The sequence below is a fragment of the Zootoca vivipara genome, chromosome 11, assembly GCF_965207765.1.
Source record: "Zootoca vivipara chromosome 11, rZooViv2.hap1.1, whole genome shotgun sequence".
Taxonomy (NCBI): Eukaryota; Metazoa; Chordata; class Lepidosauria; order Squamata; family Lacertidae; genus Zootoca; species Zootoca vivipara.
In genome coordinates this window covers 13,170,458-13,192,609 of record NC_142594.1, presented here as the reverse complement: position 1 = coordinate 13,192,609, position 22,152 = coordinate 13,170,458, and the positions used below count along the sequence as shown (strand labels likewise).

At 42.7% G+C, this 22,152-nt stretch overlaps 1 protein-coding gene across 2 annotated transcripts in view; it reads left to right on the top strand.

Annotated features, from left to right (window-relative positions):
- Positions 1–22,152, top strand: part of LOC118091929 (collagen alpha-6(VI) chain) — a 64,150-nt gene that overhangs the window by 18,590 nt on the left and 23,408 nt on the right. For both annotated transcript variants that reach the window (XM_035129536.3, XM_060280644.2), the window contains 13 exons: positions 1,498–2,061; positions 3,010–3,567; positions 5,980–6,555; positions 9,660–10,223; positions 12,976–13,325; positions 14,307–14,385; positions 16,120–16,265; positions 16,806–16,898; positions 17,686–17,739; positions 17,822–17,893; positions 17,998–18,024; positions 20,421–20,465; positions 20,550–20,603. In XM_035129536.3, coding sequence (XP_034985427.3) covers positions 1,498–2,061; positions 3,010–3,567; positions 5,980–6,555; positions 9,660–10,223; positions 12,976–13,325; positions 14,307–14,385; positions 16,120–16,265; positions 16,806–16,898; positions 17,686–17,739; positions 17,822–17,893; positions 17,998–18,024; positions 20,421–20,465; positions 20,550–20,603 — 3,182 coding nt within the window. The remainder of the gene's footprint in view (positions 1–1,497; positions 2,062–3,009; positions 3,568–5,979; positions 6,556–9,659; positions 10,224–12,975; positions 13,326–14,306; positions 14,386–16,119; positions 16,266–16,805; positions 16,899–17,685; positions 17,740–17,821; positions 17,894–17,997; positions 18,025–20,420; positions 20,466–20,549; positions 20,604–22,152) is intronic.

Genomic DNA, 22,152 nt, shown 5'->3' with positions numbered 1-22,152 from the left:
TTTGGTCTTTCAGCTCTTCGTTTTGATGTTTCAAAGACCACTGAACTGTGAAAAACTAACCCAGGCACCCCTCAAACTTTGGCCCTCCAGATGTTTTGGCCTACAACTCCCATGATCCCTAGCTAACAAGACCAGTGGTTGGGGAAGATGGGAATTGTAGTCCAAAACATCTGGAGGGCCGAAGTTTGGGGGTGCCTGAACTAACCTGTATGAATGTCTTCTCCTTTCTCCTTTTTCTTTTAAAAAACAACAACATTCTGCCTACATTTTTTTAAACATTCTGCCTACCATATTTTTGATACCACAAACTCTGCCTGCCTTTGGCCTCATATGGAAAGGTTCCAAGAACTCAGGCCAGGAAGGCGATTAATTATAATTTCTTCAAACTGTTTAAAGCTTCAAGTATTCTTATAATTTATTTTGTGTCTTCATACAGCCTGTAGTTAAACCATGATACTGCATCTTTAAATTGTCGCAGCACAACTCAGTATCTTTAGATGTAGTACTGTCACTTTAATTTCTCAGTAGACCACATCTTACTTTTCATTTAAATTCTGCAAACAGATTGAGCAAGTTAGGCAAACACAATCAGTACACTTTGACCATGAAACTATAGGTAAGCTGTCTCTATTTGTTATAAACGGACCCAGGTGGCGCTGTGGGTTAAACCACTGAGCCTAGGGCTTGCTGATCAGAAGGTCAGCGGTTCGAATCCCTGTGACGGGGTGAGCTCCCGTTGCTTGGTCCCAGCTCCTGCCAACCTAGCAGTTCGAAAGCACATCAAAATGCAAGTAGATAAATAGGAACCGCTACAGCGGGAAGGTAAACGGCATTTCCATGTGCTGCTCTGGTTTGCCAGAAGCGGCTTTGTCATGCTGGCCACATGACCTGGAAGCTATACACCGGCTCCCTCGGTGAATAATGCGAGATGAGCGCGCAACCCCAGAGTCGGTCACGACTGGACCTAATGGTCAGGGGTCCCTTTACCTTTACCTTTACTATATAATTTTCTATGTAGAGATGATAAAATGTATAACAATGCTATAAGATATATTTCTAACGTAGGAGCTTTTAATATTCCAGCTGATGAAGAATAAACGAAACAAGGCCTTGTCCTGTATTTGAAAATTATTCTAACTGAAATTTGGCTCACTACTTGAAGCTTTAAACAGTTTGAAGAAATTATAATTAATCTCCTTCCTGGCCTGAGTTCTTGGAACCTTTCCATTTGATCTCTTGCATTTGGCCCCATGCCTACATGGCTTTGAATACTATCATGCAAGTCTAATGCTTATCTTTCGGGTCCAACGTGAGGATGGGGGACTTGTGGCTCTCCAAATATTGCCTAACTACAACTCCCATCATCCTTGTCGATTCACTATGTTGGCTGAGGCTTATGGGACTTGGAGTCCAGCAACACTGGAGGGCTGCAGGTCCTCAACCCAGACTGTGTTGAATTGACCTCTAGTGACATAAAATCTCTCTATATTCTTGCAGGATGTGTGGAGACAGAAAGGGCTGATATTTATTTCCTCCTTGATGATTCTTCAAGCATTCATATCGCTGGGTTCATTAATATGACAACTTTTATGAAGGAAGCTATTAAGATGTTTACCATAGGACCTGATAATGTTCGATTTGGAGTTGTTCAGTATTCAGAAAATACTATCTTACCAATTAGACTTGGTCAGCACAACACCCGCATCAGTTTAGAAAAAGAAATGAATCATATCAGACATAGAGCACTACCAGAAACAAACACAGGAGCAGCTATAAATTTCACACGGCCATTGTTTAAGGACGCAAGACAACAGTGTCGCGGCAACGTCCCCTGCTATCTCATTGTGCTGACGGATGGAAAATCAAGTGATGACGTGAAGGTAGCTGCTCGGCTGCTGAGGAATGCAAATGTCAACATTTACGCCATTGGAGTGAAAGATGCCAGCGAAGAAGAGTTGTTTCATATTGCGGGCTCAAAGTCAAGGGTTTACTTTGTGCAACAGTTCGAGGCCTTGGAAAAAATAAAAAACATTGTTGTTCGGGACATATGCAATGAAAAAGGTAAAGAGAAATTCCCTTGGTAATTCTTTCCATAAACAGAATAATAATAATTAAATAAATAAGATATTTTTATTTATACCCCACCCATCTGGCTGTAATGCAGTATTAAAAATACAATCAAACATCAAACATTAAAAACGTCCCTAAACAGGTCTGCCTTCAGGTGTCTTCTAAACGTCAGATAGTTGTTTATTTCCTTGACACCTGATGGGAGGGCGTTCCACAGGGCGGGCGCCACCACTGAGGAGGCCCTCTGCCTGGTTCCCTGTAACCTCACTTCTCGCAGTGCGGGAACCACCAGAAGGCCCTCAGCACTGGACCTCAGTGTCTGGGCTGAACGCTGGAGGTGGAGACACTCCTTCAGGTATACTGGACTGAAGGCGTTTAGGGTTTTAAAGGTCAGCACCAACACTTTGAATTTTGCTCGAAAACATCCTGGGAGCCAATGTAGGTCTTTCAAGACTGGTGTTCTATGGTATCGGCGGCCACTCCCAGTGACCAGTCTAGCTACTGCATTCTGCAAGGACAGGCAGCCATTACAGAAAAGGCCCATTCCCATGTTGCCATTCTGGATTAGTTGTAGTTTCCGAGTCAATGCTGTCAAGCAAACCCAAGTCCTTGCATCAATATTTTCATGAACATTTATTGCTTCCAGAACCTATTTTTCTGGTTGAAACTACTAGGCACTACAGGGCATGCAACTTGTAGGCTGCTTCAATGATGGCAGGCTGTGAAGCAGTTTATTATTATTTGTAAAATAAATTTTAAAAATAAACTCAATTTGGGGAAGGGGGTGAAATTTCCAGGCTCCACCTCAAACAACAAAATGTCCTCGATCGGCCCTGCTTTAACATGTTTCTTTTCTGCTGAAACCACATAAGCAATGAATTTGGCCTAATTCAAATGTATTTCTTTTAACCTGAGCAATCCTTGCTTTTCCTTCCACAGCCTGCGAGGAGAGGAAGGTTGATGTCATGTTCCTAGTGGACAGCTCTGGTAGCATAAGACCTGAGGACTTTGCAAAAATGCAGACCTTCATGACAGAATTTGTGAACAAATCTAACATTGGCCCAGAAGAAATGTGCGTTGGTGCTGTGCAGTTCAGTGGCACAACCGAAGAAAGGTTCCCCCTCAATAGGTACTTCACAAAGAAGGATATCATTGATGCTATTGGTAGTATGTCCCTTATCAGAGCCAACACGCTCACTGGAAAAGCGCTGGAATTTATTTCCGATTATTTTGAGCCTGCCAAAGGGGCACGGCGTGGCGTCCACAAAGTTCTTATCCTGATCACCGATGGGGAAGCACAAGATGAAGTGAAAACTCCAGCCACAGCCCTGAGAGATAATGGCATCACGATCTACTCAGTTGGCGTTTTTAATGCCAATAAAACTCAGCTCGAAGAGATCAGTGGGAGACCTGAGAGGGTGTTTTACGTGGAGAACTTTGATGTTTTGAATAAGGTACAGGATGAGCTCAGGTTTGGTGTGTGCAATCCTGAAGAGGGTGAGTACTGTACTGTTTGTGTGTCGAGGCTTACCAGAAATTACCTTAAATAACTCACAACTGACAACAGAATTATGGTTTGGTTTTTGGCAAATAATTTAGGGCCACAACTTTATTAAATACACCAATTTTAATCCGAGTGTTGGCTTAGGCTTTTGGTTATTCACTCATCCTTCCTTAAGAAGGACTATCCCCATCTGTCCATTTAGGACAGGACTCAATCAGCTGTCCCCTCTGGACAGGACTCACCTCATCTGCCCAATTGGGGCAGGACTCACATCAGCTGTCACCAATGGACAGGACTCACCACTGTCCGCTTGGACAGTTCCTGCTCCGACTTCCTGAAGGGAAGTCAAGTAAACATACCTGGGAGAGAGGAGGTGGCTGAGCCCAGTCATTCCCTCCTCTCTTTCACCAAGAATGTTCCCCAAGGCTCTTACTCTTATAATTGGGCCCACCATCCCCGCCAATGGCGGGATGGTAAGGACAAGAGCGTAAGCCCCGAGATTCCTTTAACGGAATACTTCTATATGGAGCAAACGGAGGTGGGGGTAGGCATCTGTGTGCCACACCCCTCTACCAACCGATTAACCAACCAAAAACCTAACCGCCAACCTAACAAGTTGTGACAATTTGCTAGCGCAGTAGGCGAAAACCAAGAGGCAAAACCAATCAGCCAACTGGAAAAATTCCTACTGGCCCCTGAATACAGGCGGCCCCGAAGGCAATAGCAATGTCGTGCTAACCTGCAAGAGAAAGGGGCGGGTGGGAGGGGATTCAAACGCCAAAGGCAAAAGTGAATCTAAAATGGTGGGCAAGCTCTTTAAAAGGGGAACCCGCCAACCAATTAAAACCCTGAGATTTCCATATGCACGCCCCCATTACTCAGCATGACCTGTGGCCTTACACAAACCAAACCCTGAACTAAATTTCCTATCAGCCCTACCACAATCCGCTTTATATTGTATGATATAAAGCACTTTCTGTTGCTCTTGGGCACTTATGCACTGTGTGTGTGTGTGTGTGTGTGTGTGTGTGTGTGTGTGTGTGTGTTGAGAGAGAGAGAGAGAGAGATTCTGCAGCAGCAAAGTGGCAGTCCTTCAAATGCTATCTTCCAGTAGAAAGAGAATCTAAAACTCAGTTTTAGGGCATATAAGTCCAATTACATTTCATTATGCCCCCATCCCATATTTCTGTGGCAGTTCTGCTAGAGAGGTGGGGGACGTGAGTGACGCTGTGGTCTAAACCACTGAGCCTCTTGGGCTTACCAATCAGAAGGTCAGCGGTTCGACCTTCTGATTGGTCGATGAGCTCCCGTTGGTCTGTCCCAGGTTCTGCCAACCTAGCAGTTCGAAAGCACGCCAGTGCAAGTAGATAAATAGGTACCACTGCAGTGGGAAGGTAAACGGTGTTTCCGTGCACTCTGGTTTCTGTCATGGTGCCCCATTGTGCCAGAAGCGGTTTAGTCATGCTGGCCACATGACCCGGTAAGCTGTCTGTGGACAAACACTGGCTCCCTCGGCCTGAAAGTGAGATGAGCGCCGCAACCCCAGAGTTGCCTTTGACTGGACTTAACCGTCCAGGGGTCCTTTACCTTTTCTTTTCTTTTCTTTTTTGCTAGAGAGTGTGCCTCTTTCAATGTTTTCCCATCTTCAGGTGTTTTGCCTTATGCTGTCTTTTATAATGTCCTGGATGAAACACAACGTCAATTTACCCTTTTCATCCTGACCATAGCTTTGTAAAATAGATCACTCTTATTTCAATTTTACTGCTGAGGCTGTTTGATACAGGAAGCTGACCAAAATCACCCAAAATGTCTGTCTTGAGCTTTCACCGATTCAGCTATAATACATTTCTAACTACATTGCATTTATTCACTTGTCATACCAAGATCCTTTACTGCACTGAAATGATAGGTTTACAAACAGACTTAATGCTTTGATGTACCACATCAATGATTCTTAAGTATTGGTCTTGAATCTACTCTGTAATGGGTCTTAAAGAAATACAGATATTTTATGGCTTAAGATAGAATTATTATGTACACAGCAATTTTCTAAAGTTGCAGATATCGGGGTGCAATGTTGCTAAGACACTGGGCTACAAATTGGGACGCTCCTATTGTGACTTTTTGTTGCCAAAAATTCGCTGGGTGGTTTTGGCAAGCGCATCTTTCCATCTCAGGCGACCCATCTGCTTTCACACACATCCAACTTATCTCACAATGTTGCACACTTCATGCACTCTGGGTAAATACAGAATTTAACATTGGCACCATCGCGCTGAACTCATTCATAATTGCAACAATGAGAAATATTGCATTCTTTACTTGAACTTGCATTTCTAAGAGGAACAAGGTGTTTGATTATGACTAATGAATATTGATGGTATCTTCTCTCATTTGCTTTCCAGAGTGCAAAAGGCTAGAGCGTTTGGATATAGTATTTGTAATTGATAGTTCTGGCAGCATTGGTCCTGAAAACTATAATCTCATGAAGAACTTCATGATTGGCATTGTGAATAAATCTGACGTGGGCAAGGAGCTTGTTCAGTTCGGAGCACTCAAATATTCAGATGATCCACACATTCTGTTTGATCTCGATGACCACAGTACACAATCAGACGTCATCGATGCTATCAAGAGTGACACACATTTGGGGGGCGATACATACACAGCGGAGGCTCTTGAACATTCAAAAGCTCTTTTCACCGAGGCACGTGGCAGTCGCAAACACAGGGGTGTTTCCCAAATTCTCATGGTCATAACCGATGGTGAATCCCACGATAGAGAAAGACTTGATGAAGTGTCTAAAAAACTCAGGGATGATAAAATTACTATCATGGCCATTGGGATAAAAGAGGCCAATCCTGCTGAACTTCTGACTATGGCTGGATCAGAAGAAAACCAGTATTTTGTGGACACATTCGAAGGACTGCAAAACATATCCACGAATTTATCAGCTAATCTATGCAACAATTCAAAGCCAGGTAAAGTACAGGCTTACTCCTTTGTTGTGTTTGTGTGTTGTTGCTTTTCAGTAGTAGGTGTGAAACAGCTTATCCTCATATATGTAGTGTGGTTAAAGTTGGTGTTTCCAGAGACATTTGGGAAACGGAAAAGTTTTCCATGGCAAGTTCCCCAGTTGCCCATTTTCTTTCAAAAGGTTGTGTCAGTTATAAGATAATGGACTTGTGATAATTTCACTACACCCATTTGTAATTACATTAGATTTTAGTCCTTCCTTTAGCTATTATTATTATTATTATTATTATTATTATTATTATTATTATTATAAATAATAATAATTTTAAATAATAATCTGTAAATTTCAGGGCAGTTCATGAGCCCTGAGCATTTTCTCCGCAGATCTTGATAGCGGCAGGATACGAGAGAGCCAGAAGTCAAGTGCTCCAACGTATTAGGGACGTGGAGCTGCAGCGTCATATGGGCAAAATGGACAAACATGCCACAATAAGAGATTTGGGGATAGGGTTCTCACCTGCAAATTACCTGGCAAAACGGCAAATACCCAAGTACAGACATTCCTTTACCTTGGCAAGATTTAATGTGTTGCCCTCCGCCCTGTTGCTAGGCAGGTATGAGGGTAAACCGTATGAGTCACGCGTTTGCCCATGTGGCTCATCGGAAGTGGAAACAAATTTGCATGTATTGCTGCACTGCAGTTTTTCCAAGGACCTTCGCCTGATCTTTATCACCCCAGCCTCACAAAAGCTTAAAAATGAACCAGAATCCCAACGTCTGAGAGCCTTGGTAGAAGACAAGGTCCCTGAAATTACGATCAATGTTGCCAAATTCTGCGTAGCTGCTATTAGACGCAGGAAACAAGAGCTTTCCAATGTCAACACGCAGGCGAATGCAAATATTTAATTTTATTTATGTCCTTTAACTTTAAAGTGTTGTTATGGCCTAATTTGTATAGAAATTGTCCTCTGTTTATTTCTGTGTTATCCTTTGTTGACTAGTTGTATGAGTCGATTTGGTCTGTGACCGTTTAATAAAATTTGATTTGATTTGAGCCCTGAGCTTTTGTCATCAGGACCTCAACCGTTGAGTCATGTCCTGTTCTACTCTGTTAAAATAACTTTTAGGAAGCATGACTTTCCTACATTAGATTTCATGCTGAATATTCTTTTTCTCACCTTTTACTCCCAGTCAACTTTGAAAGAAGGACTGTACATGGGGTGTGTGTGTGTGTGTGTGTGTGTGAAGTCTAAATCTGCGGATTCCTTTGAAGCCCAGGAAATGCAACCCAATCACAGAATAATGAAAACACAACTGAGCACAACACTCATCTGAACGCATGGAAAGTAAAACCATAGAACGCCTCTTTTGCCGAACTGGGAAATAATTCCCCACTAGCCTTCCTGTGCCATCTTGCAATAGAGATCTATTTTTGTCTGCCGGTTTGCCTCAGAAAGCTCCCACAATACCACCAGACGAGATATTGTATAGAGGTTACCTGCATCATCTTCTTCTTTTCTTTTTCTTTAAAAAAAGGTTGAAAGAGCAGCTCAGAGATGTGTCAAGTTTTCAGCTGTAAAAGAGCAGAGGTTTCAAAGCTTAAGAGTCCCCCCCCCTCCACCTTCACTTTTCTATTCGGACTAGAAACTTGTCATGGTTGATTCTGTTGTTGTTCCTTAAATGAGGGAGGGAGGGGGGAAATAGCATTTAGTTTGGTTTTCAGTATACAGCAGAAGGTGGCACAATTCATTCTAAACCCCCAACCCTTTTGGGGGGCTGAACAAGCATTATCCTTATACAGTCATACCTCGGTTTAAGTACGCTTTGGTTTGAGTACTTTCAGTTTAAGTACTCCGCGGACCCGTCTGGAACAGATTAATCCACTTTCAATGGGAAAGTTCGCTTCAGGTTAAGTACACTTCAGGTTAAGTATGGACTTCCAGAACGAATTACACTCATACTTCGGGTTAAGTACGCTTCAGGTTGAGTACTCCGCGGACCCGTCTGGAACGGATTAATCCACTTTCCATCACTTTCAAAGGGAAAGTTCGCTTCAGGTTAAGTACAGACTTCCGGAACCAATTTTGTACTTAAACTGAGGTACCACTGTATCTGTATACCCAAATAGGAAGCAAGGAGAGGGAGAGCAGGTTTGGACTATGATGCTGCAGGTTACAGATGGGGAATCCCATGTTATTCATAATCATAATCATAATCTCAATAATAATAATAAACTGAACACTGCTGTACTGCCTGACGTCTCTCAACTCAAGTATTGGGGGCTAGGTTTCCTTTCCCCATAATGCTAAGGGATTCACAGGGACGCGGGTGGCGCTGTGGTCTAAACCACTGAGCCTAGAGCTTGCCGATCGGAAGGTTGGCGGTTCGAATCCCCGCAATGGGGTGAGCTCCCGTTGCTCAGTCCCAGCTCCTGCCAACCTAGCAGTTCAAAAACACGTCAAAGTGCAAGTAGATAAATAGGTACCGCTCCAGCGGGAAGGTAAGCGGCATTTCCGCATGACCCGGAAGCTGTACGCCAGCTCCCTCGGCCAGTAAAGCGAGATGAACGCAGCAACCCCAGAGTTGTCCGTGACTGGTCCTAATGGTCAGGGGTCCTTTTACCTTTACCTTACATCACAGTAGCATAGGGCTGCAGGACCTGAGCTATGACACAACAATGGAAATGGTTGTCAAGGAGCTATCATGACAATAGCCGGAGATGACTCCCTATAGCAGAAGTTAGCTTAGTCCCTATAGCTTAGTCATGCTGGCCACATGACCCGGAAGCTGTCTGTGGACAAACACCAGCTCCCTCGGCCTATAGAGTGAGATGAGCGCGCAACCCCAGAGTCTTCCGCGACTGGACCTAACGGTCAGGGGTACCTTTATCTTTACCTTTAAGGGATTTACAGAAACCAAGACAAGGCAGTTGTGCTGTACGGTTTTAAAGTCTTACCATTGACATCTCTTTTTAATAGATGGTTTTTGGTGAACTGGAGTTGATAACCTTCATGGAGTAAGTTATTCCATGTGACTGTTATTTTCACCTCTCTTTTTTTGGGCAATACTAACACAAAAATCTTGGTTTACCTTGTTTTTCCCCTTGCAGAATGTGAAATCCAAGCTGATCTTGTTTTCCTGATTGATGGTTCCAAAAGTATACCCGAAAAAGACTTCAAGAGGATGAAGGTCTTCCTGAAAAACCTGCTTGATTTAATAGATTATAATGACAATGTGAGAGTTGGTATGGCCCAATTTGCTGACCGATATAAAGAAGAATTTGCTCTGGGTGCTTATCAGAACAAACCAGAACTTCAAGAAAAAATTACTAATGTTACAATGATGGTAGGTGATAGAACATACATTGGAGGGGCTCTCAAAGGAGTGAAGGCCTTATTCAACTCCACAAGACGCAGAACACCGAGACACGTCATGCCCAAGTTGCTGCTAATCACAGATGGAAACTCACATGACCCTGTTGCTGACAGTGCAAGAGCCCTGACTGCCGATGGTGTCGAGATTCACGCTATTGGAGTGGGAACGGTTGACCGGGCAAAACTAATGGAGATCACTGATGACTCAGACAGGATATACTCTGTGGCGAATTTCAGAGATCTGCCAAATATCCTAACTCGCGTAACTAAGGAAGTGTGCAAAGATGAAAATGAAGCAAGTAAGCTCCATTCAAAAACAACATTTTAGATCTTCTTTCATTATTCATGCAAAAATAGATTTATATTTTCATAAAGGGCCAGGGCTTTTTCAGCCGGAACTCACTGGAACTCAGTTCCAGCCCCTCTCAGGTGGGCGCCATGGCCATTATGATCATAGTGAGTTCCGGCACCTCTTTGTCTAGAAAAATAGCATTGCATGTGGCTAATGCAAATATAAAAAGGAATTGTGCATGTGTAAATTAATTCCCCCAAGAGTTTGTTCCCTTCTCCTTAGAAAACTACATTTTGTTTTCGTTTTGTCCTTATTTACTGTCACACTTGAGGGCCCTTCATGACTTCATTCTTGGCACTTGAAACCCCTTGGTGATAATCCACAAAATAATGTACTAGCTTTGCCTGCTAAGAAGGACCTTGATCCACTTCTTCCCCCCTCTCTAATGTTCTTCTGCTTAGTAAGAACACTAATGTGAAATTTAATTGACATTAGCATTCTAACAATATTTGATATTAGAGGTGGAGCCTTACGTCAGATATGTGTTGAATTCTATTATTCAAATAATAATTTTATATAAGGAATATTCAAAATATTTGAAGTGTGAGCTTTTGAGTCACTTCCACTTCTAGCATTCTGAAAATTCTAAGAGGACATCTACTGTGCATGCACCAGAGTAAGATATCAGGCACCTTTCCTTGAACTTTACTGCTCCAAAATGCTGGTGTGGGTTTCATATGTGAATGTTCCATTTAAAAACAAGCAACCCAACACCTTCCCTGTGTTGGCTTTGGTGAGAGGAAAGATTTAAATATGGGCTGTTAGACCTTTAAAATATGTCTGCCCTTTAAAGTGAGTTGCAAAATGTCCCCTTAAAAAGTTTCTCTCCAAAGTTTCCCTCTTCTCCCAACATAGGAAAAGTAAGTTTTTTAAAAAATGGTTTACTTACAAACTCTCCAAAGCCAAATTCATGCGCTTCACAAACTTGCACAGGCAGTAAAACCTGTCCTGTCTTAGTTACAAAGTGGCTAAATTATTGGTATAGGAACTCAAGAGTGGCTTGTGAGAGCCATGCGGTCCGAGCTGGAGCAACCAGCTCAAAGTTCTTCACACATTGAGCTTCTCAGGTAGACTGGGGAAGAACAAAGGCTTGATTAACTAGTTTCTCCCAAAGTGAGTGGAAGTGAATATAGCTAAGCCAAGGAGGACAGTGTACTTTGTGGTATTAACCCCTTCGTGCATTAACTAGACTTGAGCATGTTGATTATATAAGGCTGGTTATCCTGCACCCTGCATATTGAAGATTAATACATAAACTAGAAGGGTTCTAACATACCTTTCTCCATTAATCATTTTTATGTGAGGGTGATTAGCTGCAGATATGGTCTGGGAAGAGTACTCCCCCTTGCACTGTGCAGTGTTATGGTCCAGAAAAAAAGCCTCACCACATGATTCTGCTGCATGTGTGCATCAGCTCAAAGTATCACTTTTTTTTCTGTTGCTGAAATTTGCTAAGCATCATTTTATATAGTCCATTTCAATGTATGTATAGTTGGCCAGTGGAAAACTTTTTTTTTTTTGCCAAATCGCTTTTATTGATTTTCCATTTTTTCCCCAAATCAACCACAAATTAAAGCAAATTTAATACAATATTTCCAAAAACTGGGTTCCCACACTCCATAGTTTCCCCCTGTTGCTGCATTATTTTCCCAGTTATTTCTAATTCACATCCCATTCCTTGCAATTAACCTTATATTACAATTTTTTGTTTTTAACTTATTATCCTTAGCCGTCATCTATCTACTTGCCAATTCCTGCACGTACAATATACTAACATTTCCAATACCTACAAGTGAGGTTACGCAACAAGTTATCAATCCACGTTAAACAATTATTATTGTTTCTAAAATAAATTCCTTTCCTTCCTTCTGTGTGTATGAAAACCTAATAGTTCACTTTCGCTAGATGTTTTCCTATTATTTCTTATCTGCTCAGTCCGCTTGGTCCAAGATTCCACGTGTCAAAATCCTCTTTAATTTCCAATTCAAATATCTCTTATTGTCACTTCTAATCTGTTGACCACAGAGCAATGGATTCAAGCTACAAGAAAGAAGATTCCACCTAAACATTAGGAAGAACTTCCTGACACTAAGAGCTGTTCGACAGTGGAATTTGCTGCCAAGGAGTGTGGTGGAGTTTCCTTCTTTGGAGGTCTTTAAGCAGAGACTTGACAGCCATCTGTCAGGAATGCTTTGATGGTGTTTCCTGCTTGGCAGGGGTTGGACTGGAGGGCCCTTGTGGTCTCTTCCAACTCTATGATTCTATGATTCTATGACCATTTTAAAATAGGGATTTCAAGGATGACCATCCAGTTCAAGGTTTTTCTCAACAGGCATCCTCCTAACAACCAGCCCATAATGTCAGGGGAAGGTAGGCCATATTTTCTTGAGAACTTTGACAGTTCAAACATTGGCCGCCCTCTCCTTAAACCAAGCAAACCCAAGTCAATGTATCCTTCCATCAAATTTCCAAGTTTGTCTCTATATGGATAAATCCACTTCTTCCTTGGCCAGTAAAAAATATTAATCCAGATGTCACCTGAGATACCTAGAAGTAACCAATTTCAAAGGATAAATGGTCCAAGTTTGTCAGAATACAGTTCTGCACTGCTCTTTCCGTATCTATCTACTTCCAGGGTTTACTTTTAAAATTAATTTGTGATTTATTTATTTTGAAATCTTTGTGTTTCCCTAAAACAGCATGTTTTATGGATGTCGTTATTGGATTCGATATCTCATCTCAGAAAGCCGGAGACCATATTTTCAATGAGCAGCACCTTCTGGAGACTTACCTCCCTGATATTTTAAAAGACTTTACATCTTATGGGGCTGTGAGTTGTAACAAAGGAACAAAAACACAGTTCCGTGTGGCAAATCTGATAGAAAATACAGACACACCTTTCCTGCGGACTCTCCAAGTTGACCATGAAAAAATCCTAGAGGATGTCCGGAAAGTCAGGCTGAATGGCCCGTCATATCTCAATGTCAAATTCCTAGACAACCTTTGGAATGTATTTGAAAATGTACCTGGTAATCACATGCGAAGCCAGGTAATTTATTCTCATGCTGAACAGATGGTACTTTAATACTGCGTAAGCAGAATTTTTTTACTGCATACCTGCCAGCTAACCCTTCGGAACAATCCGAATCTCCTTCACTGCATCTGCTTTGTTGTCACCTGTCAGTTTTAATTAAGAAAGAACAAATCTTCAACTTCAGCTTCTGTTAGTTTCTCATTTTTCCTATCTTAAACTCCGTTAATCACATTTCTGCGTCACTTCAAAAAAGAATTCAAAAGATCTGGAGGAAAGATTGTAATTTAGAGCACATTCTCCTAACAATATTTTTGGATGCAGTTCTTCCTAAAATATGCATTTCTGGAATCATTTTCCCCCTAATGAATATTCTTTTCACTAATAAATGCATTTTTATATACATGGCATGTATACATTTCTGCACCATATTTTGATTGGGGAACCAACTCACAAAATTCAGAAAAGTGCAGATTTCCAAAGAGAGCTGCCATTTGGATTATGCATTTAAATGCACACTGAATGAAATTTTTATTCCATCCCTAGTTTTACTTTATCCAAAAAGATTTCCATTCCCCAGATGTGCAGTTGTTCTTTCAGTCTAGCTAGCCATTAAACTATTTGATGAATGAAGTTGTACCATGCATTCATATACAGTGGTGCCTCGCTAGACGAAATTAATTCGTTCCACGGGTCTTATAGCGAAAAATTCGTCTAGCGAATCCCATAGGAATGCATTGAATTTTTTTTGAAATTTTTTTTTGCCCATAGGAACGCATTAATTGAATTTCAATGCATTCCTATGGGAAACCGCGATTCGCTAGACGAATTTTTCATAAAACACATTCATCTAGCGAGGCAAACTCCGCTCGAAAAATCCTTTCGTTAAGTGGAAATTCCGTTAAGCAGGGCATTCGTTAAGCGAAGCACCACTGTATCTTGTTGCTCTTGGGGTATATACAGTTGCTGTTTTAGTCTTCCCTTTCTAATACTTTTTAGGTGTTGCTTGTTTTCTCCGATGGCTTGGATGCTGACAAAGAAGTACTTAAAAAGAAATCAGAAGAACTTCGGGGAAAAGGTATGTTACATAAAATCTGAATATAATTGATTTAGTTTACAATAGGTTCTAGCTATAACAATAAGGTGTTATGCAAGGTGACATATGTACAGTGTTGGATTTATGCATAAGCTAACCAAGCCATAGCTTAGGGCCCCACTCTCTTGGAGGCCCCAAAAACAATTTAAGGGGGAAAAACTGGAAGTACATTTCCAAAATATAAGATAAAAAACAAATAAAATAAAACCTACATACAGCAATGACCACTCCACACATCAATGGGGGGGGCGACTTTTGCGTGGACGCGTGCAGCCCCCTGGTCCCAGAGGCGACTCCCTGGTAGTTCGGGGCTGGCATCGCCTTCCCAGGTAGGATGCCAGGGGTCTCCACCTACCCAAGCCCAATCCTGCCAGGTAAGGGGAGGGACTTTCCAGCTCACACAATAGAATTTGAATCTTACCTCCAAGCACCAGTTGGTTCCAGAGCTTCTCCCATAACTTTGGCAGTGTCAGGCCTTGGGCGGAATTCTTTGGCGATTTTCCTAGAGGGAGGGGCATGAGGCGGAGACCTCACCCCCTTTGTGGCAACAAGTGCAGGGTATTGGGGGAAGCCTTGACCATGCCAATAGGCGTCATCACTCACCCTTCCAGCGGCCACGAACAGGGGGCGGGCTCTCTCTGCTTGAACATATGTTCTCCAGAGCCAGCTCCAACCCCTATACATGTAGATAACCCCGAAACCTCCCAGAACCCCGGCTGGGGACTGGGAAGGATAACGCCCAATGCCTGAGCCAAGGTCTCCCTACATCTGAATCTTAATAAAGTTGAGGCCAGTTTGAATCCCATAGCACGTTGTTATGCATCTTTATTCCGCTCAGCGGGTCACCGGGGGGGGGGTTGGGGGACTCCGCCTGTCAACGCAACAGTGTTTTGTGTTGTGTAGGCTCCTATTTTGTGATGTGCAAATGGCTTTAGATACCTATTAGGTCCATAAATTACCATATATTCAACACAAAAAAGCGACGATTGGTTGTTGCCAAAGGACAGCTGGACATATAAAGGACCCTATTACCTTTAGTAGCTTGGGGCCTCATCAAACCTAAATCCGGCCTGCATATGTAAGGTACTAAGAACATACGAAGAGCCTATTGGATGAGGTCAATGGTCCATCTAGTCTAGCATACTCTTCTCACTAGTCGCCTGTGGGAAGTTTTTGAATAGCTTAGCTCTCGAACGTTTTGGCTCCTGAACACCGCAAACCCAGAAGTGACTGTTCTGGTTTGCAAACTATTTTTGGAAGCCAAACATCCAGCAGGGTTTCTGCGGCTTCTGATTGGCTGTAGGAGCTTCCTGAAGCCATGTTTTGGTTTCTGAATGTTTTGGAAGTTGAACCGACTTCTGGAACGGATTCTGTTTGATTTCCAAGGTGTGACTGTATAGCTGTATATAATTATAGATCCCATTTGTTGCAACTATTTTGGGTGCTAAGATGTTTGAACAAGTTCAGAAAGTCAGAGGGTTATGGTATTTTGCTTCTTTGATCTGCTACTGAGTGGGATCCGGCTACTCCCAGCCAGAGTTGTAAAAACGAAATGTGAAAAATGATATATTCTTCACGCTCCTCATTTTAGTTACCATATCATACATAGCATGTGAGTTAATCCTTCAGGATAAGGAAGTGAAAAAACGAGTTCAAATAATAGTCTGGGAAATTAGATATGTGTAACATATTTGTAACAACCAATGTTTCAAATAGGACTGGATGGAATAATAACAGTTGCTCTGGAAGGAGTTACCAACTTTCCTGATCTTCTGGATATTGAATTCGGAAAGGGATTTGGATACAACCAGCAATTAAGTATGGGTACACAAAATATTGCCGGCAGGCTGTTTGCCTTTGTGGTAAGTTGATAAGACATTTAAAGGCTGAAGGGACTCCTCATACCAGAAAATAAACAGGGATGTGGGCGGCGCTGTGGTCTAAACCACTGAGCCTCTTGGGCTTGCCGATCGGAAAGTGGGCAGTTCAAATCCATGGTGCAGGATGAGCTCCCGTTCCTCTATCCCAGCTCCTGCCAACCTGGCAGTTCAAAAGCATGCAAGTAAAAAACAAGTACCGCTGTGCCGGGAAGGTAAACAGCGTTTCCATGCGCTCTGGTTTCCATCACAGAGTTCCGTTGCGCTGTTTAGTCATGCTGGCCACATGACCCAGAAAGCTGTCTGAGGACAAACGCTGGCTCCCTTGGCCTGAAAGCAAGATGAGCGCCACAACTCCATAGTCGCCTTTGGCTTAACTGTCTAGGGGTCCTTTACCTTTGACCTTTGACCAGAAAATGAGTGGTTGGTATGGGGTGCAGTGATTTCAGTTCTCATCACGTTTAAAGCTACAGGAATACTCTAAGAATATATATGTTTCATCATTGGCAATTTCCTCTTTTCAAGACACAAATTGCTGAGAGAACATGCTGCTGCCAATTCTGTACGTGTATGCAAGAGGAAGGGCCCCGTGGACCAAAAGGGAAAATTGGATCACAGGTATGGATGTTTGTGCATAATTTAATTTACTACAACCATCTATGTATGTTGACTCCTTTCCACATGCAGTACTTTTCATGTGGAAGCCTTTACCAGTTCCATAATTTGAACATACAAGGAGTTAATATGCCACTGATAAAATAACTTACATTTTTAATCTAATATTTCTCTTGTAGGAACTTGCCAAATGCTAATCCAGGAAAACAGAAATGCTTGGATTGTATTGTTTATTAATTCTTCAAGTTAACATTTGATATTTCAAACTGCAGTCGTACCTTGGATCACGAATGCCTTGGCTCCCGAACAAATGGGCTCCCGAACGATTGAAACCTGGAAGTGAGTGTTCTGGTTTTCAAACGTTCTTTTGGAAGCCAAATGTCCGACGGGGCTTCCGATTGGCTGCTGGAGCTTCCTGCAGCCAATCAGAAGCCGCACTTTGGTTTCCGAACGTCTCAGAAGTTGAACAGACTTCCGGAATGGATTTCATTCAACTTCCAAGGTACGACTGTATAGGAAATGAAGGCAGCCTTCCATGCAGTGGTAATGCTTTGGTGAACTCTTTGTGCATCCCAGATAAACACTTGTAATGCACGAGGTCCCTGAAATTTTAGAAAAAGTCAAAGAGCTTCTAACTTGCATTCAAATATTCTATACTCTGGAATACTGACGTTGCATTTATCAGACTGCACCTTTTACTAAATATCAAGTCACTCTTAGAGAAAGCACTTCATCTGAATGCTTCCCAAATTTCAGTATTGACCCTTTTTTATTAAAATTTTATTTTCAGGGATCTCCTGGTTTGCCCGGCCATCGGGGATATGTAGGAGAGGATGGAGAGCCAGTAAGTTATATCGACATTTGAAATAATTTTTCAGTTCTTAGTAGGGTTCTTGTTTCCACTGACGTCGTCCTTTTTCTTTTAGGGTTCCAGAGGATTCCCTGGGCTGGAGGGACCCCAAGGCTATAGGGGAGACCCAGGCAGTCGAGGAATGAAGGTAGGAATACACTTAAGCAATTAAAGTAATAATCAAAAGACGGGTTTTGTAATGTTTTGTTTTGTCATTCAATGAACACCTGTTTTTTTGTTTTAATATTTCAGGGGCTACAAGGCCGAACTGGAAGAAAGGTGCAGTAAGGAAATATTGTCTGTGCTGTCTTATGTCTGCAAAAACATAGTGATTGTTTGGTGAAAGGGAAAGATTTATAAACCTATTCCTGGAATAATAACGATAGTGATGATGATGACGACAACAATGGGCAAGCTACTGTACATACCATGTTTCTCCGAAAACAAGACATTGTCTTATATTTATTTTTCCTCAAGAAGACACACTATGGCTTATTTTCAGGGGATGTCTTATTTTTTTTTATTATGCTTCCAGCCTCTTCTCTTCCTTGGCGCCCTTCAGAACTGCGCCTATCACTATGTCTTATTTTCGGGGTATGGCTTATATTGCACAAATGCTTAGAAATCCTGCTATTTTATGGGTATGGCTTATTTGGGGGGGAACAGGGTATTACATGAAATGAGTGTAAAAAAGCACCATTTTTTATTTCAGTTTTAAATGAGGAGCAGCCTCAAGAGACACAGATTTTGAGTTAGGGTGTGACAACATAGAGTCCCCCACCAACTGCATTTTCTTCTCAAAATCCCTGTATATGCTTTCCTCCGCATAGGGTCCCAGATGCACACTTACTATCATAAATATAAATATGAAAGCTACAGGGGAAAGGGAGAGGGGAATTTGAATACAAAAATGGCTAGTGTGGAAAGGACTGAGCCCCTTCCCCCCAATACCGTTATTCCTCTTAAAAATATGACCTTGCCAAGATGCATTTAAGAAATGGCCTTTTCATACACATTGGAGTGTCGTGTGGAGTTCCACCCACTTGAGGTGTGATTTGTCTAAGAATGTTTTGAATGAAAGAAAAACTGGAACCCACTCACTTGTTAGATACCAGATATCAGAAAAGATTTTGCCTTCTCATAGTCAAAGGTAGGTTCCCAATCAGTGAGGCAAAGCCCTACATTAGTGTTGGGGAGTCTTCCGCCTGGGGACCTCAAATGGTCCAGTAGGCCCTCTCTGGCCAGCCCACCAGGCCTTTCCCAACATGTCACAGCCACAGTTGGCCATTGGTCATCACACCCCAACCAACAGCTCTGCAATCCGAGAGTAAGTAGCAAATCATTGGCTATGAATATAGGATTCACATCTATAGTTGTCAGAGGTTGTTAGGGCTACTCTTGAGTAACAACTTTCCACATACTTGTCTTTAAAAGAGTCTTTATTGCTGCACGTTATTTACAGTGTAGCGAGCTGTCGGTTTCATGTCCGCTCATTCCGTCTCAGAATCCGGCACTGCCCCTTTTCGCGACTTTGACCAACATAACAGCCTCAGGACAGTGAATCTCCTCCCTTTTCTCCTCCTCCTGAATTCCGGTGCCGGGGGAAAGGGTCTACGCTCCATCTTTTCCCTCTCCCCCCTTTCCGTCTCTCTCTCTTCCCGCCTGTGGAGCAGGGTTTCTCCCATGATGCCGGAGACCTGGCTCTCTCTCTCCGCTTCCTGACTAGCCCCTTCAGACCCCGCGCTTTCATGGCTGCTTGGGGACGAACTGCTCCTGATGAGAGGGGGAGGTTCTCTGTAATCTCTCCCCCTTACAATAGTAATGGCATAGGAAGATCCGATTCGAAACCTTCTGGTCTCTGTTTTGTATAAGATTGCAAGAAGTGAGTTATTTCCCTCCCCTAACTGGAAGCTTTTTATGACTAAAAGGTAAAGGTAAAGGGACCCCTGAGCGTTAGGTCCAGTCGCAACAACTCTGGGGTTGCAGCGCTCACCTCGCTTTATTGGCTGAGAGAGCCGGAGTACAGCTTCCGGGTCATGTGGCCAGCATGACTAAGCCGCTTCTGGTGAACCAGAGCAGCGCACGGAAATGCCGTTTACCTTCCCACCAGAGCAGTACCTATTTATCTACTAGCACTTTGACATGCTTTCGAACTGCTAGGTTGGCAGGAGCAGGGACCGAGCAACAGGAGCTCACCCCGTGGCAGGGATTCGAACTGCCGACCTTCTAATCGGCAAGCCCTAGGCTCAGTGGTTTAGACCACAGCGCCACCCGCTGTGACTAGTGCTTTTTTATGACTAGTGCTTAACAAAACAGAATTCTTACCTACCTGTAACTAGAATTCTTACTGTTATGGGCAAAGTAAACTAATTTAAACAACTGGCTCAGTTGCATATTTTATATTTATTAGTTCTGGGCTGAGGTTAGGTCTTTAGAAAAAGTGGGAAAGGATGTGAAACTAGAGACAGATAACATTGCAGATTTTGGATTGGATCATAGAGAGACACTGGGTCAAGGAGGGGGACCCTAAAAATAACCAACACTATTCATAAAAATCCTTATTAGGCTTTGGGCAGGTGTTGGAGTTGGCAAAGATTCTACTTTTCTTGAACTGTTTATGCAGGCTGATTATTCTGAGTAGCAGTGTAACTCATTGCCTGGTTTTGTTCTCTTAGGGAGAGAAAGGAGATGATGGGCTTGATGGAATTCTAGGAGAAGAGGTAAGTTATTTTCCATCTTCTTGTGTCACACTCTTTTTTTTTTTTAACTGTTGAAATAATTTAATTTTCAAAATCTTCTTCAAGGGATCACTTGGACTCCCAGGACACAAAGGAGAAAAGGGGGATGCAGGCCTGCAGGTATCATTTCAAATTCTATCGTCGCTTCCAAGTTTGACTTTGAGCAGAGATGGTAAGCCAATGTAATGTATAAGTAAGGAACTTTTACTTAATTCTCAAAGGAAAGGAATAGGCTGAGTACACACAGACTAGTAAAAAGTTTCGGATAGCTGGGCTTCCTAAGATATTGGAAAAATGGCTATGTCTCATGCATGGGAAGATTGCAATTTCATCCATCAAATGTTGGCGCTGAATTTTGACAGGGACACATTGTAGACATTGTGATCTTTGCATTTTGCGTGGTGGGCTTCCCAGTTTCTGCACATGATAATCTGGGGAAAATATATATGGCTTTCCTTCTCCGGGGAAAATTTCTGAACTGCCTGTATTGAGTGGCATCTCCCATCTGGAAGGCTGCTGCACTTTTTGTGACCTTGAAAATATTACAAAATCTGCCAGGTGCCCAAGCTAACTATCTCTTGCCAAACCGAGGTATTCCACACCAGTTTGATGGCACCTGAAGGGACAAAAACCACAAATGACATTTACAACAAAACAACAACAAAGGAAAATGTGTTCACATGGTTTAAAATGGGTTAATTGAGAACTGGATATAACTGTGTGTGTTAGCATGTCCCAGCCACCACTGAAAATCATGGCATCCCATAGATAAGAATCAGTCAGCCAAATGTTACCTGAAATAAATGGCTTTGATAGTCCCAACAAAAGGCTGAAATAGGAGAATCTCTGGCCTCCACCAGGAGTTCATTCTATTGCCTCGAGGGACACTTCAGGGAATGCCCAGCTCCTTACTATTGATATCTATTTCATGTAATGAATGCATATAGAGCAGAGTATTGCTAGTAGAACACAGAGATATAGAAGCTCATGCAGGAATAGTGTAGGGTAAACGTGGAAGACCATTGTAATTTCGAGGAGCTAGGTGACATGTCTCTTTCCCTTTTTCCACCCCCGGTTTAAGGTTTGCCGATTCATGATGGTATAACTTGTTTTCCACACACCTGTGTCAAGCGTTTCCTGGGTCTCCTGTGTTCTGAGTGCTGGTTGGCTAGTGGGGAGGATACACAGTTGCAGCAAATTGGGTTGGAGACTCTCAGCTGCTCCGCATTAGTTGTACCCGGTGTCCTGGGCTGATCATGAGTGATGCCTGCTAATCAAATCAAAGTTGGCTATAAAAGCTGTAGGCGGAAAGGGAGCAGTGAGTTTCTTCACAGATTGAGGCATAGCTGCCAAGTCTCCTGTATTCCCCGGGAAACCCCCGTTTATCCACCTGTTCCCAGCCGAAAAAACAGATTTTTTTTGTTTTCCCTCGGTTTATTCTGGTGTGGCAGCCAGTTTGGAACTGGGCGGAGCATGCTCAGAAGCGACTTTTGATGCTGCTTTGCCCAGTTCCAAAATGGCTGCAGCGCGACTTCTGGTGCGGCTACTTCCGGTCTGCTACTTCCGGTCCAGTCCCTTATTTCTCAGGCCGGAACTTGGCAGCTATGGATTGAGGTACTAGATGCTGTGAGACTGTTGGCCGGGGTCTCTCTCGCTGCTCTACCTGGAG